At 38.0% G+C, this 18,169-nt stretch overlaps 1 protein-coding gene across 2 annotated transcripts; it reads left to right on the forward strand.

Annotated features, from left to right (window-relative positions):
* Window positions 1-570: 570 nt before the first annotated feature.
* Window positions 571-17,787, forward strand: ercc6 (excision repair cross-complementation group 6). Of its 2 annotated transcripts, XM_051917563.1 has the most exons (20): window positions 571-729; window positions 1,182-1,577; window positions 1,706-1,826; window positions 2,097-2,205; window positions 2,874-3,579; window positions 5,529-5,660; window positions 6,496-6,654; window positions 8,310-8,445; window positions 9,217-9,387; window positions 9,753-9,929; window positions 11,760-11,876; window positions 12,147-12,242; window positions 13,315-13,533; window positions 13,945-14,055; window positions 14,148-14,267; window positions 14,382-14,476; window positions 14,899-15,044; window positions 15,407-16,094; window positions 16,461-16,539; window positions 16,628-17,787. In XM_051917563.1, the coding sequence occupies exons 2-20, from the start codon at window positions 1,192-1,194 to the stop codon at window positions 17,051-17,053; spliced, it is 4,194 nt and encodes a 1,397-aa protein (XP_051773523.1). In that variant the 5' UTR covers window positions 571-729; window positions 1,182-1,191; the 3' UTR covers window positions 17,054-17,787. The 2 variants fall into 2 exon arrangements, with proteins under 2 accessions (XP_051773523.1, XP_051773524.1); XM_051917564.1 differs by lacking the exon at window positions 12,147-12,242.
* Window positions 17,788-18,169: the final 382 nt, after the last annotated feature.

Here is an 18,169-nt window from a genome sequence, read left to right on the forward strand (position 1 = left end):
CTATGGTGAATTCATGGAAGGGATTGTAAAAATTCTGATCTCAAGAGGGCGCTGTATGATCAGAAACGTTTGCGCCTTGGAATTTGTTTTCATAGCAAATTGTCAATTTACGACAACTAACTCGATCAATTTAAATACATTCTATAATAAAATAAACTTTTTTTAATATTCAATAAAATTAATGTCAAATTCAAAAGTAGATGTAAATATTGCACAGTATATGATTACACACTAAATGCTCTAATACAATTTAAATAATCTGAAGTGCTTTATGTTCAGTGTTTTCATAATTCATTCATTCATTCATTCAAGAAAAACACTTTCTACACTTTTAAAGAAAAATACCTCCGTGTTCCTTCATTAGTCCACAGGCCTAATAAAATTAACTGAATATGTATTTTTTAAATAACAAATTTAAGCAGAGGAACTTTTTGCAATGATTAATTTCTGTACAACATAAAATATTAGGTTACTCTATATATCTATAGTCTTCTTTGGTTTCTCCCACTTTCACTTTGAGATCTTTCTGGACTTTTATTTTGACATGTTTCCTCAGCCGGTGACATTTACTGTGCCTTAAACACTCTCCCTTCACAGTTTATTATGCATTGATTGTATAACAAGTTCACATGCTAAATAGTAGTACACAGCTAAACGACTTAAACCGAGATCTTAATGGATTTCACGTTAAACGAATAAATCATTTGAAAGAGTCGGGTCGTTGTCAAGGTTTGTTATTGGTCTTTTTTAAAGTATGAGTTGAGCTGAGAGCAAACAATAATAAAAATGCTAGCAGTTAGCATTTAGCACAAAAGCCTATACTATTGCATAAAACACTCTTTAAAAAAATTTTTTTGAAAGGATATAATCAGATATAACCACATTTTTTTCTTCAAATTAATCCATTTGTCGCGTTGATATTGTATTACTGTGAAAACCGAGGCTGTTATAGTATTCCGTTATTGTGAATGTCTTTTGTTATGTGAAGTTACTGTGATTGCTCAACACAGATGATTTTACCATTTTATAGAGCTAATTACGACAAAAATACACTTTATGATTCTATATATGTAAGCCATTATCAATTACTGTAGAGTTTCCCTTTTATTATAATATTCTTACTGTGGTGTCTAAGATGAAACATATCCAAAATTACAGTCTTAGATCATCCTTATTCACAGTTACTTAGCAATGCCAGTAGAAGGTAACAAGGACCAGGCCCTGCCTTCCCTGTCCAGTCCTGTCAGTGCCCTTACTCCTGGAGTCCAAGAAGACAATGGCCTTTCCATCCCAGGAAGCAGTAAAGAAGAGCCGGCAGCTACATGTCCAGAAAATGTTGGGTCACAGAATCCTAGAAAATCGCAGCCCTTACTCCACATCAACCGTCAGGAGATCCGATCAGTGGACCACAACTCTCAGGCTGCCGAGCTGCAGGGTTTGGGAGTGGATGTGTATGACCAAGATGTTCTCGAGCAAGGTGTGTTGCAGCAGGTGGACAGGGCCATTCAGGAGGCCAACCAGGCTGCGGCCAAAGCAGAGGCTGAGAAAGAATATGAGTCCGTACTGGATGATGTCAGGTGAATTTATGCTTCCTTTATTGATCTTGAAACATTGTACATTATGTATATCAGTCAAAGAATGAAATCTCAGTGTGAATGCTGGAATGTGATGTCATCTTTTGTAATTGGTTTGTAATGTATTTCAGGTCATGTACAAGTGCTTTGAAGCACATCAACAAAATTTTAGAGCAGTTAGCCCCTCATGCTGCCTCTAGCAAGGACATCAGTCGGAAAATTGAGTCTGTCAAACGGCAAAAAGAGAACAAGGTAAGCAAATGCTGGATTGTTCATTTTTTGCTTGGTTTAGCTTATATCACTAGAGATTTTATGTTGTTGGAAATGTATATGAGATTTCAGTTTTAAAGCTTAGTCCATTTTATTATTATTATTATTATTATTATTATTATTATATAATTTGACTTTATATTCATAACAAAAACGAACTTGTAATATTTCAATAGTGCATTGTTTTTTTTTTGTTTGTTTTTTTTGAAACCCTTACAACACAATACTTCAGAAGCCTGTTATCTTTTACAGGAGAAGCAGTTAAAAAAGATCAGAGCCAAGCAGAAGAGACTGCAGGCTGTTCTTGATGGAGAGGATATCCAGAAGCTTGAGGCAGAATTATTGATTGAGGATGACGAAGGTAAGTTTGAAGCACAGTCCTTTGCAGAAGCTTTACATACATTATTAGCCTTATCAATGATATGTGTTAGAACATCATATACTCTTTCGATCTTGCTGAACAATCACTTTGCGTATATGTCATAAATTATACACTTTCAAAATGTCTGTATATTGGATGTTTGTTTTAATATGCTATTATGGGACCAATAGTGGTACTTAGTAGTGGTTCTGTCCAGAAACTTTTTAAGGGGCAACGTTGGTGCCTTTTTCTAAAGATATTTTGTCTTTTTACCTTATTTTCACTATATATAGTTTTTTAAACATAAAACTGCACAGCATTTTGTCAATTTTGACTCGATCAGTTGAACTGAATTCTAATACTGATAATTATGGCTGATAAATATTACATAATATTGTCAAATTTAAAAATGGATGTAAATAATGCACAATTTATAATAACACAATACATTTTCTGATGCAGTTTAAATATTTGGGAGGGCTTTATGTTCGGTGTTTTCAGAGGTTATTTATTTGTTCATGCATTCATGAAAAACACCTTTTAAACAAAATGTTACTGAATGGCTGTATCATGGGAAGTGTGACTCAGACTTGTTCCTTTAAGTGTTTGCTTTAATATGCTTTTATGACAGTAGTGGTACTACTCTATGCTCTGTTTGTCTCTGTTAGAACCAGGCCCATCCACTCTGGGCAGCATGCTTATGCCAGCTCAGGAGTCCGAATGGGAAGAGCTCATCCGCACAGGTCACATGACCCCCTTCGGTTCACGGATCCCTCAGAAGCAAGAGAAGAAAGAGCCTCGAAAGGTTATGCTCAGTGAGAACTCCGGATTTGACAAGTACCTCGCTGACCAAGCCGTGTTAGCGGATAGCAGGAGGAGACCAATGAAGAAGAAGATCACCAAGAAGCATTCAGGAGAGACAACGCATGGCAAAGGGCAAAAGAACGGATCCCTCTCCAGCAAAGATAAGAAGCTCCAAAAGCGAATGCGTAAGCTCCAGAGGACCGCCTTGAGGGCTCACCCCAAAGCCAGGCCCAAGGTGGAGAAGGAGCTGTCCCGAGCCAGGAGGAGGAAAGGTGATGGGGAACAGACGTCAGATAGCGAGGGTTCGGAGTATGTCCCGAGTGATGAGCTGATAGATCCTGAGGAGCCAGATGGAGATGATGATGATGAGTTCTGGGTGGATAAAGATGAAGAATACGAACTTAAACCATACAAGAAGAAGAACCAGGCCAAAACCAGAAAACCCAAAAAGGAGGATGAGAGCGACGAGTACTTTCCTAGCAGCTCGGAGGATGAAGACTCTCAGAAAGGCGGAAAAGTCAAGAAATGTAAAGATGATGGAGATATCGAGTGTTACAGGCAAAGGATTAGGTACGTTTAGTCGGAATCCATCATTTCCTAAACTGTCACAATCATTACAGTCAAAGGCCATTCATATGTTTAGTTACTTTGCCTAGCATGTATGCTAGAACAGATAGCCTAATCCACTGATGAGATTGGCTGCTGTTCCTTGACTAAGCAAATTCTATGCCTATTCATATTTTCTCATTATGGTATGCATGTATTTATTCCAGAGTTAACGTGCAAATAGATGGAAGCAAACCTAACAAGATTTATGCATTTGTATTTATAGTAAGCAAATTGAGTTGGCATGCACTCTCTCTCCATAGTTTCCCTGCTCTGGTTGGTTTAAATGTGAATGGTGGAGCGCAGCAATGCTGAGTGGTGGAGGATAGGGGGGAAAAAAACATAATTAACTGAACCAATGCTTAGTCTTGACTTAATTACAAGTGCAGTCTCGGAAGCCCCAGATAAAGGGAACAGTTTCATTGCGGAGTGACAGGACCAACCCCAAATGAAGATGGATTTTTTTTCCCTACACTCCTCTTTCTTGCACCTTTCTTGGGGAGCTCAAACTCCTAATTGTCTGTATCAATCTTAATTTGCTTTTCTGACGACACTGCCACTAACTGCTGTAGCTTTCCCTGAAGCCAGAAGTGGGTCAATTAAATCTGGCCTGCTGGAGTGAGGGGCAGAGGAAAGGAAAGGTCTCTCGCTCTCTCTCTCTCTTTCTCTTCTGTTTCTGTCTTTGTCTGTCTGTAGTTCGTTGGCTAGGAAATTAAAAAACCGAGGCCGGGGACTTTTGGTACCTGACTGTACCTTGCAGACTTTCCCATAGGAGGCATCTTTAACGGAGTCAAATTTTAAATGTCAGCAGTAGACTTGTTTTAGTTTGAGAAGATTGTTAATCAAATACGTTATGTGAAGTCTTCAGCGTGGGAAATGTCTCTGTGGGGTCTGCCGTTCAGCGTGACACTGTGTCCACACCGGTTTGTGGCCCGTTTCTATTTTTGACATGATGCCGCATGGCTACTCAAGCCATTTTGTTTCTGAACTGTTACTGAACCTTGTGCTTAGTGGTGGACCGATATGGATTTTTTGACGGCCTTTTTCCGATCTTATATAAAGCTGATATACAGTACTGTGCAAAAGTCTTAGGCCACCACCAGCTTTGTTGTTTTAGCAGTGTTTTAATGACCATCCATATTTATTTTTTGGTCTTTATTACGATACAAACAGAAAATACAGGAAATATGTACACAAAATGAAAAAAAAAAAGTCAGAACAAAATGGCTTCTTTAAGCAAAAATCAGTATTTAGTGTGACCTCCTGGACTTTTTTCTTCTAATACTGCATACAAATTTCCTGTATTTTCTGGTTATATTCTAATTAAGAGACTGAGAAATAATTCTATATGGTCATTATACCATTGCTAAATCAACATCTAATGGTGGTCTAAGACTTTTGCACAGTACTGTATATGTCACACTTATATCACGTCAAAATTTCTCATTTCATTTATTTTAACTTTATGAAAAAAATTAATCTATAAAATACGCAGATTTATACTTTAGATGGCAGATGCAGATATCTTAGATAGCAAGGTGGCTGAAGGCCAATATAAAACCGATATATATATATATATATATATAATATATATATCACACTTATATCACATTTAATTTAAAGACAGTAAATAACACATGCTGCAATGAAATTTATATTTATTTTACATGATATTTACTAAATTAGAAAAAAATAATTTGGAAACGAATCAATCAATTTAAGTTTAAAAAAAAACCCTGTAAAATAAACAGATTTATTCTTAGAGATAGCAACTTCTTGATTCTGTAGTCCCTAGTTGATAGTTGGTGAATGTTCTGTAATGATGTGCAGCTTCAAGACACTTCAAGCTGATGCCGGTTGTGAAGAGAGCATTAAAAATGTAGTGGTAATGTTGTGGTTTTGTCTTCTTGCAGGAAGTGGAAAAGACAAAGACTTCGGGAAAAACAGGCAAAGAGAGAAGCAGGAGAAGAGGAGTCAGAGGAGAGTGAAGTGGAGTTTGATGAAGGATTTAAAATGCCTGGTTTCCTCTGGAAGAAACTCTTCAAGTATGGCTCACACAAATCACACATACTCTCATAGTGAAAGAAAACAATCAATAAGTTGTGATTTTTAAAACACATGCACATACAATGGCTTCGTCTGAAAGCTTAAAAATTCTGCCTTTGGAGGATGCATTCCAAGGTAGGAAGGCATCAAGGCATGTCCGAATCCACTGTTAGCTTCTCTTCCTGTCTCCTGAGATACCTTCATCTGATTGAATTTTTAAAGGCAGCATAGATGTATCCTTCACTGCCTTTGATATCCCACAATCCTGTGCTTTCCATTCTGTGACAGATAAGCTAAAAAATAAAGATGCCGTCTGAAAGTTGCGGTTGGTCGTCAGTTTGTGTAAATGTACGTTTTTGACCATTGTTTTCCACTTCTGATGTCATTTCTAGTGAGAAATTACTATTGTAGTCATTAAACAAAGCTCTCTCTATTTTGCTGTAGATCATTAAACAGTTATGTAACCTCAGAAGTCTGTCCGAAATCATTTTCATAAGGTGCCTTCATGCACAAATGCTGCCTGATAAAGCAGCGAGGCAACAAGTCAGCTGCCTAAATTTTTGGACACAGCCAATGTGCAAATATTAAATGTGTACAAAAATTACTCACAATTTTAACTTTATGAGTCCCGAAAGCTTAGTTGTGAAGTGCTTTAGGACTAGAAATAAGTACTCGGCTGTTGTGTTCTACAGCACATCAATTGGGCAACACTTATGGCCCATTTATCCAGAATCAATAGTGATAATGGCCCTATGATTAATTCATCAGCCACTGTGTTTGTGTTTGTGCTGTGGCTGCGTTTTGTGTGACAAAGCGTTTGCTTTTGTTGTCCAGGTATCAGCAGACAGGTGTCAGGTGGATGTGGGAACTGCACTGCCAGCAAGCAGGAGGCATTCTGGGAGACGAGATGGGCCTGGGCAAGACAATACAGATAATTGCCTTCCTGGCAGGCCTGAGCTACAGCAAGCTAAAAACACGTGGCTCCAAATACAGGCAAGGGACCCTACGTGCTTGTAGACTTTTACTGTTTATATCTACTTTATTTTATGAAAATCTTTTTCCGCTTCAGAGTACAAAAAAATACTGCATATTAATTATATATTAGAATTACGTAGATAGAATTTTATATCTTTTCTCTCTTTATAAATTGTCTCTTTCTTCATTCTGTCTTTGTGCTTTGAGCCTGTTCCTTTCCAAAACACGCTCATCATCATCAGCCACCCAGTCACACATGCACCCATACATGTGTACAAACACTCATAAACACAAGCACACATAAACACAGACGTCAGCTGTCTCCCCCACCCCTCCCAGACTCAAAGTCTCGATTGCGATGAATATTTCAGCAGCTGGATTTCTGGTGGAGAGAGGTTTGGCGTGAATTATTAAAGACGTTTCAATTATGATATTCCTCTAATTCTCTTAGTGGCGACATCAAAGGAGAAACAAGGACGTGACATGAAAGAGAGACTGCTCGTTGGGAGGGGAGGGTGGAAAATTAAACATGAAACATGTAATTAAACGCATTTAAGGTAGTGCCTTTTTACTTTTTTTGCTTTTCTTGCCGTACACTCTCGGGGTGGAGGCCCTCCTGGCTGGTCAATAAGCTGTCTGGCGTCGCCCATCCGCAAATTGATTGTTTGCAAACTCAATTATGGCTCGCTATCAATGGCTTTCACAATCCGGAATACCATATCAAGCTGTAATGCTCCTAAAGCCATTTAGTGCATTTTTTCAGTTCATTTCTTTAGTGAACACTCACATGGAGAGGAAAACCAGAGCAGCTGTGGATTAAGCTCATGGGGTTCATCACATTGAAGTTTAATGTGTGAAACTGCAAGTAAAACATTTTAGGTGGATCTCTCCAAAAAGTAATATGGACATTCAGTCAGTAATGGTATTGACACAAAACTTGCAATAAGGATGACATCACTGAAAATAATGTAAATTGTTCAGTAAGTGAGGCAGATGATGATTCACTAACCACTTTGATGTATTCAATTCAGTGAAGGATTGGGCTACACTGTTTCCAATTCACTAAAAAGAACTGACTCATAAGATTCATTTGTTCATGAATCATATCACACTTCTATGTTGTGTATACATGTAGCCTGCAATGACAATTCAATAGAAAGGCCATTATTTTGTCTTTTTTTATTGCAGCACATTCAATAAAAACTGTAAACTCACATTCACAACTCAGGAGATATATGTATATATTTGTTTTTTGTTTTATTTATTTTTTTATTATTATTATTATTATTATTATTTTATTTTTTTTCTGTGATGGCAAAGCTGAATTTTCAGCAGCCATTTCTCCAGTCTCACATGATCCTTCCGAAATCATTCTAATTTTATAAATAAAAAAAAAATGTAAAAAGAACAGCATTTATTTGAATAAATTAAACAAATATTTTATGACATTATAACTCTTTACTGTCACTTTTTTTTATCAATTTAATGCATCCTTACTGAATAAAAGTATTAATATACTTTTTTATATATATAAAATATAATGATATTTAATCGTTTACCCCAAATGTAAAGCAGATGACTAATCGCTTATTAATAACCAAGTACATACTAGAACTAGTAATCCAACTTTCATAGTTTCTGCAGTGTTGTGACCACATTCCCTTCTCATATAGGTATGCTGGACTGGGGCCCACAGTCATTGTATGTCCGGCGACAGTCATGCATCAGTGGGTGAAGGAGTTCCACACATGGTGGCCTCCTTTCCGTGTTGCTGTCCTCCACGACACGGGCTCCTTCACCAGCAAAAAGGTGAGACACGCTCTGCTGGAGTTCATTCTTGAGACTTCCATAATGTAAACTGTTTTTTTACTCTTAACGTATGTAATCTCAACGCTCTAACTTTTCCATACAAAGAAGCAACATGACAACAAGATTAAGATGAACTGTGTCGCTTCGGCCTGTAACGTTTATGCCAGCGTGAGATTTTCCCCTTGTCAGCAAATATCCTAGTGTGTGGAGTCGAATTGGCTCCAAGGAAATGTTAAATTAATTAAAGCTAAGGTAGCAGGAGCTGCTGTGGGGCGGCTGTGAAGTGTTTACTGTGAGTGGTCTTCACTGCCCCCCTCCCCGTCCTGCCTGACACAGTGATTAATGGGGGTTGTTGTCTGGCAGTCCGTGCTTTGCCCTCTAGGTGGAGAGTTGGTCTCAAGAGCTTGTGGGAGAGAGACAGAGGAACGTTTATGCAGCGTTGGCACCTAATGATACCGCCTTCACGCTAACACTAACACTCCTGTAGAGCAGATGTACCTGATTAATTGGCTACAAAGTAAAAAAAAAGTGTGGAGGGGGGGCTGGGAACAGAGGTTAGTCGCTTTGCACGTCTATAATTGGAACACACTTGAGACCGTTCATGTGAGACGTCAAAGCAGACGTATAGACTAGTCGTTCTGATGAAGACGCTATCGCCAGGGGCCTGATACCGGCAGCCTATTGCAATTTCCTCAATTTAATTACCAGCCAAAAAAGACATTGTTGTGCAAGTGAGTTTACTTTCTGGTTTTATTTATTCCTTATTTTCAGGAGAAGCTCATCCCTGAAATAGTGGCCAGTCACGGCATCCTCATCACTTCCTACTCATACATACGCATTATGCAAGATTACATACAGAAGTACGACTGGCATTACATCATCCTGGATGAGGGCCACAAGATTAGGAACCCCAGCGCTGGGGTGACTATGGCATGCAAGCAGGTGACCGTGGATTTCTTTTTAGAGATTTTTCCTTCATTTTACAATCAAGCTGTCAAATAAAAACTTGTGGGTCTCACAAACGCACAAGTAAAGCTAGAAGACCTTTTAGAAATGATCTTAGTTTAGTCTGCATCAAGTTATATGAGCTATTGATCGCTATATTAAAAAAATCAATTGGAAATTTCGCAACCCTTTTGATTTGGTATTGAATAAACTAAAGCTAATGGAGCTTTAAAACCAAATCCATCTTAAATGGGGCTTGCACAGGTAAGCTCTAAAACTATTTTGATTACTTGATCAACTTACATCTTGTAAATTATGAAGGATTGTCACTGATTTCTTTTTGTTTTGTTTTTCGTACACAGTTCCGGACACCCCATCGTTTTATCCTCTCGGGCTCACCCATGCAGAACAACCTCAAAGAGCTGTGGTCGCTCTTTGACTTTGTGTTTCCAGGGAAGCTGGGGACTCTGCCTGTCTTCATGGAGCAGTTCTCTGTGCCCATTACCATGGGAGGATACTCTAATGCGTCTCCAGTTCAGGTGAACCACTCATCACCCAGAGCTTATTGATCAGTGCAGTTAAAATTCTCTTATTATTCGTATATAAACCTATAATTTACATCAAATATAACAGCGTAATGAATGCAGAACACATTGTATATTACACAGAGATGGAAGTGCCTGTATTAATTCAAAGGCATATAAAAAACTTCTAACAGCGTACTGATGGCTGCATGGTGAATGGAATCTAGATGTGCCATTATTAGGAAACCTTTTTAATAGCACACTTACTTTATGGATTTCATTTCCGAACTGCTTTAAAAGGCTATTGATGTTTCCTTTGCCAATAATAAAAACCTTTACTAATTATTAATGTTATTAAATGGTTGTAGATAGCTAACCCCTGACTCATGGTGCTCTCTCCTTTCCCAGCTGTCTGCATAGTCCTGCTGACCAGCCTCATACTTTCATAAATTTTGTTTTAGTGGATATTCATTTGAGAAATGAGAGAAGACTTTACAGCCTTGCAATTAGAATTTACATAGTATTTTAAGCAGTACGTATTTCTTTGCACAAAAATATATGAAAAATTAACTAACGTCTGTCCTGCACTAATTCAAATTATGTTGTAATCTCATATATATACACATACATACATATATATATACATACATGTGTTTCTGCTAAAAAAAAAAGAAACATTATGACATTATAGAGATGTTTAAGAGCCTATTAAACATATCTAATTCTTTTACAATTACGCATGCAGCTTTTATGACCAATTTATTTTTAAAAGTACAAATATTTTGTCACATTGCAGGATTTAAAATGAATTAGGGAAAAAATTGTGAAAAACTTTTAATGAAATTATTGAAGAAATTAATGAAAATTAACAGGTCCTGAAACTGGAAATGTGAAGTCTTGAGCTCTTTTGCAGCCAGCTAATGAAGCATATGCTGTATGACGACTTATACACACATCTAACCTCTGCTTCTCTGTCTTACTCTTGCTCTCTCTCTCTCTCTTTTGTCCTCTCAAATGGGCCCTAATCTGGGCTCGTTGTATGCCCTGCAGTGTTGTGGTTCCACTGCAGGCTTTCTTTTGATCTGCGAACCCCTTTAAATTACAGCTAAATGGCATTTGGCCTAACGCTGGATCAGGAGAACATTATTGATAAAAGAGTGTAGCCCCCCTCTGGAGTCCAGCAGCACTCTTATGAATCTTTAATGTGTCAATCTGCTGATAGGAGGAGAGAAAGAGAACAAGCGGCTGTTGACATGCCTCAGGACACAGTAATTTGTTTGGCTTTCATAAAGTGTATTGAAGTGGATGCTTGTTAATTAGCCAAAAACATAAATACACAAATATATTTTAGCTGGTGTGTGTGCTTGCAAAAAGTTATCACATGTACACTACTGTAAGTTTGGGGTCTGTAACATTATTTAATATTTTTGAAAGAAGTCTCTTATGCTCACCAAAGCTGCTTAAAGCTTAAAATGTAATTTATTCCTGTGATGACAAAGTAGACATTACTCTATGAATTTCATAGACATTACTATGATCCTTCAGAAATCATTCTGATATACTGATTTAATGTTGAGGAAACATTGCTTATTAGTATCCGTATTGAACACATCTTTTTTTGTGGAGACCTTTTTTCAGGATTCTTTGATGAATAGAATGTTCAAAAAAACAGCATTTATTTGAAATAGAAACCTTACATTTGTAACATTATATATGTCTTTACTGTCACTACCCTTTTTAAGACTTGATCAGTGTATATATCAACTTTGTTTTCATGTTGCAGGGGTAATATGTTGTTATTGATTTGTCACAAATGGATTTATTTGTTTTATTTATAATCCTCAGGTCCAGACAGCCTATAAATGCGCTTGTGTTCTTCGTGACACGATTAACCCTTACCTGCTGAGAAGAATGAAGGCTGATGTGAAAGCAAACCTCTCTTTACCTGACAAAAACGAACAGGTGACCATGCAATACCTAAAACAAGTGAATCTGTGCTCCACTAGTTATCTATATATTCCTTGCATGACAACAGCACTTGTATTTCAGGCACAGTTTGACCAGTTAGTTCGTATTGGGGTTTTTTTCTGAAAAAGTAGTTCCAAAGAAAGCCAAAGCATTGATTCAAGCTTGAAACATTGAATCTTCATAGTGTTGAATAATCAAATATATGTTGACTACAAGCCAAACATCAACTCAGTTACAGCCTATAATGTTTTATTGTCCAAACAGGTCTTGTTCTGCAGATTAACGGAAGATCAGCGGCAGGTTTACCAGACTTTTTTGGACTCCAAAGAGGTTTATCAAATTCTGAATGGAGATATGCATGTAAGGGTAACATGTGTAAAACACCAGTGTGTTTGCATAAAATTGATCTTCTATTGTTCCCCACTATGTAAAAATCCTTATTCAGTCCACATGAGAGTGTTGACATCCTCTATCATTATATGTCACATACATGTTCAAAAAGAGTGTAAAGAAAAACATTTAGAGAGTTTCTCATATATGTATAGTGGGATGTTTGAATACTCCAATCCTAGTAGTGGGATTCAAAAGTCCACTTTGGGATTCAAAATCTAATTTAAACCTAAAAATAAAGTTTTAGGATTTAAAATATATAAATGTCTATGATTTGCCATTATTTCTTGGTCACTAAAAATGATCATTCTGTCAAATCACCCAGGACAACATGATCATCAGGTTTTAAACAAAGTCTTGTGTAGTTCACACAGCTCAAGTGCAGCTCTCATAAAAGCAAATGTAGGTCAAACTGTACTAATACAAACTTGCTAATATTTTTTTACTTTTTTTCACACAAATTGTTATGCTGACACCAATGTGAAGTGGGGGGGGGGGGGGGGGGGAGTCAGAAAAATGTAAAACTGGATTTTTGAACTATTTATAATACATGTACAGATAAGTTTTCTTTACTGTGAATTATCACAAGGAACCAGAATCTGTTTAATTGGCAAATTTGTCAGCCTTATACACCTATGAAGATGCTTGTTGCTTTACAAAACAGTCCTTGTGATCTATTGACTCTTTATGTGCAAAGTGTCATAGCAAGGAAAAGCTCCTTTATACAAACTATTCATCACAATGTTCCAAATGTGTTTTGTGCAGACAAAAGCTGTGGGTTGCAGAGTTTACAAACCCCTCTTATGTGGTCACAAACTCCATTAAGCCACATATATAATGCAAAGACTGCTGCATTTACTTCAAGGAAGAGATGTTACTTTGCTCTGGTCAATTACCTTCATTAAATTAACCAAGTTTATTAATATTAAGATTTGTGTTTCCTATTTCTTACATGGAAAGAGAGAATTGTTTTTCTCCCTCCATTAAATGTATTAACATCCATCCGGTGTATTAATCTCAACTCCCCACCCTGTGGTTCTAGGTCTTCTCAGGCCTCATAGCTCTGAGGAAGATATGCAACCACCCGGATCTGTTCACAGGCGGGCCGCGTTTGCTCCGAGGCATCCCTGATGAGCAGCTGACCGAGGAGGAGCACTTTGGTTACTGGAAACGCTCTGGGAAAATGATTGTGGTGGAGTCACTGCTGCGCCTGTGGTTCAAACAGGGACACCGAGTTTTGCTTTTCACCCAATCCAGGCAGGTCAGTAAGAAAGGAGCGACGAAAAGAAGGATAGACAAAATGCACAAGATCAGCCAAATTCACATAAGTAGATCCATCAGGCCGTCGCTGAAGTAAAGAAGTGCGAATAAACCCACAGTATTGATGGATAAGCTGCACTCTCACTATCTCCAGCAGCAGCACTAAAGGACCAATAAAGTTATTATGTCATTTTGCCCTCTAATAGAATTCATTAGGAGATCTTATTGCATTGTAGGGTGTCTGTCAGGACCCAGCTGTCTTTGTTCAATAGAAATGAGATTTGGCTTCAGAGAGAACCTAAAACCCACACAGTTGGTACTTCTGTACATGTAATATTAATCTCACTTAATCCTATTAGCACTAATCCTGTTCTTAATGCTCTGTCTGAAACCCTTTCTCCCACACACACAGATGCTGGAGATCTTGGAGGTGTTTGTGAGGGAGAATGGCTTCTCCTATCTCAAAATGGATGGCACCACTACCATTGCGTCTAGACAGCCTCTCATTGCTCAGTACAACCAGGTAAATATGAGATAGCAGGGTGTGTTTTATGGTATTGGTGCTTTTGAACCAACTTATTAATCCATTCAGTTGTTTAATTCCCCTTTTTACAGAACAAGGACATCTTCGTCTTCCTCCTGACAACAAGAGTTGGCGGTTTGGGAGTCAATCTGACTGGAGCAAATAGGGTTGTAATCTACGACCCAGACTGGAACCCCAGCACAGACACTCAGGTCAGCCAAAGCCTTATATCTCACATCCAGAATGCATGTTCTTTCTGTACCTGATGCAAAATGTTCAGCTTGTAGCATGGAGTAATGATCTGAACTGTTGACCTCTTCCTGTAGGCTCGTGAGCGTGCCTGGAGGATTGGGCAGAAACAGCAGGTGACGGTTTACAGGCTGCTGACAGCTGGAACCATTGAGGAGAAGATTTACCACAGGTTAGTTTCTTGGGATTGGGCATTGAAATGGAGCTGGTAATGGTGAGGAGGACTATTACAATCCATAATGTCCTACTTCTGTCTGCAGGAGCTCAATAGACAGTAATTGAAATGCATTATTTTTTTAATTAGATATCAACACAAATTCGCTAATTGGTCGCTAAAGGCTGTCGTAGACTACTGGGTTATTTGTAGGGAGGCAATGGGAATTTCGAAACACCGTGAAGAGCGGGATTGTTCGCATATTAATTTTGCAATTTCAAACTAACCTGCATTTGTTAAGCAGATAAACTGTCCAGCAGGGTGAGATTGTGGCATGTCAGTGTTTAGGCTATAAAGGAAATAATTCAGGAAATGTGGGGCTAGAGTGTATCATAATGACGATTAAAAAAAAGTACAGTATTTCTTGTCTCTTTCCATAGACAAATCTTCAAACAGTTTCTCACCAACCGAGTGCTAAAAGATCCTAAGCAGAGACGGTTTTTCAAATCTAACGACATTTATGAACTTTTCACGCTGAGCAGTCCTGACGGCTCCCAGGGAACAGAAACCAGTGCAATATTTGCAGGTAATTCATGGATGTGTTAACAGTTTGAGTATATTTTCTTTTCAAGAACAGCTCTGTTCATTTGGCTGATGTCACAAAGAAAATATGTGTTGAATGTAAATATAATTTTAAAACAATTTTCGTTACACTTTCAGGAAAAAAAATGCTAAAACTGTACACTATACCCCTAAAAGGTGTATATTATTACTTTGGAGTAATCCCATGAACCCTTAAAGTACTACAATGCGCCTTTTAGGGGTAAATAAGATACAAAGATACCCGTTTGAGGGTACTGGCCCAGTGTCAAGCAGTTGTACCCCTATATTTTTTGTAGATTCAGTACATAACTCTTCTGAGTTGTTGTGTTCTTTATTATTTCATAGGCACAGGGTCAGATGTGCAGGTTCCGAAAAGACACAAGACCTCTCATCCATCTCAGGTGACCTCGAGACCATCACAGTCTCATTCATCTGCATTTTGCGACCAAGATCAAGATTCCACATCTCTATCAGGAAACAGAAACGCTACCTCAGTCAACGGACTCTCAAACAACAGTGCTTCTGGGTCACCAAACAATAACACTGAACCTCATTCCATTGCTGACCATTTGACAAACAGCACTAGTAAGGACCTTTCTTCTACGAACAGCCCTCAAAAGCACAGAGAGAAGAAAAAGCACTGTGAAATGCCAGAAAAGGACACGTTACCCTCAGACGGACACAAGCGCAAGCATAAAAAGCGCAAGCACTCTGAGGACGCCAGGTTTGAGGGCTGCCGTATTTCTCACCTGGTGAAGAAAAAGAGGTACAAGAAAGAGTTAAAAGAGGAAGAGGAAAAAAATGAGAAAAAGAGTGATGATTATGTTCTAGCCAAACTCTTTCAAAAATCAGGGATACACAGTGTCATGAAGCATGACTCCATCATGGAGTCATCGAACCCTGACTATGTACTTGTGGAAGCTGAGGCCAGTAGGGTTGCGAAAGATGCGCTGAGAGCTCTGAAGGTCTCCAGGCAAAACTGCAGGCTGCCTTTCTCAAGAGGGTCTATGACAACAACCCCACCTCCAGTCAAGTACGTCTACTTTAATTTTATTAAAGGGATGGTTCACCCAAAAATGAAAATTCTGTCATCTTTTACTCACCCTCAGGTTGTTCCAAACCCGTATGAGTTTCTTTCTTCTGTTGAGCACAAAAGAAGATATTTTGAAGAACTGTCTGGTTACCAACATTGTTTAAAATATCTTCTTTTGTGTTCAACAGAAAAAAGAAACTCATACAGGTTTTGAACGACATGAGGTTGAGTAAATGATTACAGAATTTTCATTTTTGGGTAAACTATCCCTTTAAAACTGAACAGAAAATGAACAATAACGTGTCTATAATATTATAAAATGTCAATGATAAAATAAGGCTGTTTTAACATCATTTTTTTTCTTAGGAGAAGGTTTGGACAGAAGAAAAACTCACTTCTTTCTCAGCCATCTGGGACAACGGCAAAAGCAGGAGAGAAATGCAAGGTACGTCTATATGGGTACAATATCCTGTTGAACCCCAAATAGAATAATAAAGGTTGTTAAGCATTCATGTTCTTTTTTTTTAATATAGGATGCGGATATTATAAAGAAGTCAGTGGTAAAGAAGCCAGGATCTGCTGCTCACTTCAGCGGTGAAGGAGCACAGGAGGAATCTGCTTCTCTCTCCTCATCCTCTCTCCTCGCTAGAATGAGGGCCAGGAATCACCTCAATCAACCCCAGAGACAAGAGGAAGAGGAAGAGAGGGAGACTCAGTCTGCCGCCGTGCATGCGACTCCTACAGAACACGATGAGCTTCTGGTTGACCTGAGAAACTTTGTGGCCTTCCAAGCTCAGGTGGATGGCCAGGCGAGCACCAAGGAGATCCTGGAGTACTTCACCCCGAGACTCACTTCCACACAAACACCAGTGTTCAGAGAACTGCTGAGAAATATTTGTGAGTTCCACAGACTTCCTGGGCAGGAAGGGATGTGGAAGCTTAAAGCTGACTACAGGTAAATGGAGCGGAGCATATTAAAAGCTATTAACTGAGAAGCTCCAAACGGAACGTGTACCTCACACTTGGGAATGCAGGTGATTCGATGCATAAATTATTTTTAGATTATGAAATGTGTAAATGCGATTAATTTCAATAAACTTTCTAGAGCTTTCCAGGTTGCCTGTAAAAAGTACAAAATAATTGTATTGGACATATTATTGTAAAACACTCCTATTGTATAAAAAAAAAAATTGTTTGCTGCTCTTGTTTGTTTTTGTAAAATTTCTGGAAATCACTTGAACTTGGAAATTTCCTGAAAAATGTGTTATTCAGGTAGCCATTGATGAGACCAGTACTTTATATACTGTACTATAATACTATTACAGTACTATGATATTGTTGTGATACTATTGTAAATACTCCATTATTGGTACTCAGTGCTGCCAATTTTTTGGCAATAATGGAAAATATACATTTAAATAGGGCTTCCACCCTAAAGGTGCTTGGTGCCAAATTGTTTACATGACGTTTTAGTAAATGAAGGTGATTTTGAAAGTTATAGTCGACATTATTTAATGTCTTGAGAGTATCTTCCTCTACCTCCCACTTAATGTTTGTTCATTGAGAACAAATGAGATTTAATGTAATTGCAATGTGTAAAGCCAGTGATGGAGTTTAGGGAATACTGTTAAACATTTGAACAATTAAATGTATTCATTAAAAGTTACTCAATAAACATCATCCTTTACATCAACTCCTTAGTACATTTTATTAATATGATCTAGGAAATTTAATGCATCACTAAATGAAGCCACCTCACGGGGGCTTATTGGAGCTCATTTTGAAAAGAACTATGATTTTTCTGTTGTTGCACATTAATCACAATGCCATGGGCTCTCAGGGACAGGGTTTTATTTCTTGTAAGTTAATGTGTCAGAAATGAGTGTTCGTCTTATATTGTTTGTCAGCGCGATTTAGCAACCCAGCAATGAAAAACAAAGCTTTTCAAAAATACTTATGCAATTGTAAAACGTTTTTTAAATAGTGCTTTTGTGTAGATACCATTCTCTTCAAGCGAGAGCGAATGAATCATTAAAAGAACTAACTGTATAATCCCTATTTGAAACCATATAAAA

This window comes from Ctenopharyngodon idella, chromosome 13, assembly GCF_019924925.1.
Source record: "Ctenopharyngodon idella isolate HZGC_01 chromosome 13, HZGC01, whole genome shotgun sequence".
NCBI classification, from domain to species: Eukaryota; Metazoa; Chordata; class Actinopteri; order Cypriniformes; family Xenocyprididae; genus Ctenopharyngodon; species Ctenopharyngodon idella.

Coding starts and splice junctions, on each gene's coding strand:
- ercc6 (XM_051917563.1), top strand. CDS start 1,192: ATGCCAGTAGAAGGTAACAAGGACCAGGCCCTGCCTTCCCTGTCCAGT. Junction 9,388..9,752: donor TGACTATGGCATGCAAGCAG/GTGACCGTGGAT, acceptor TTTCGTACACAG/TTCCGGACACCCCATCGTTT. Junction 14,268..14,381: donor ACCCCAGCACAGACACTCAG/GTCAGCCAAAGC, acceptor CTCTTCCTGTAG/GCTCGTGAGCGTGCCTGGAG.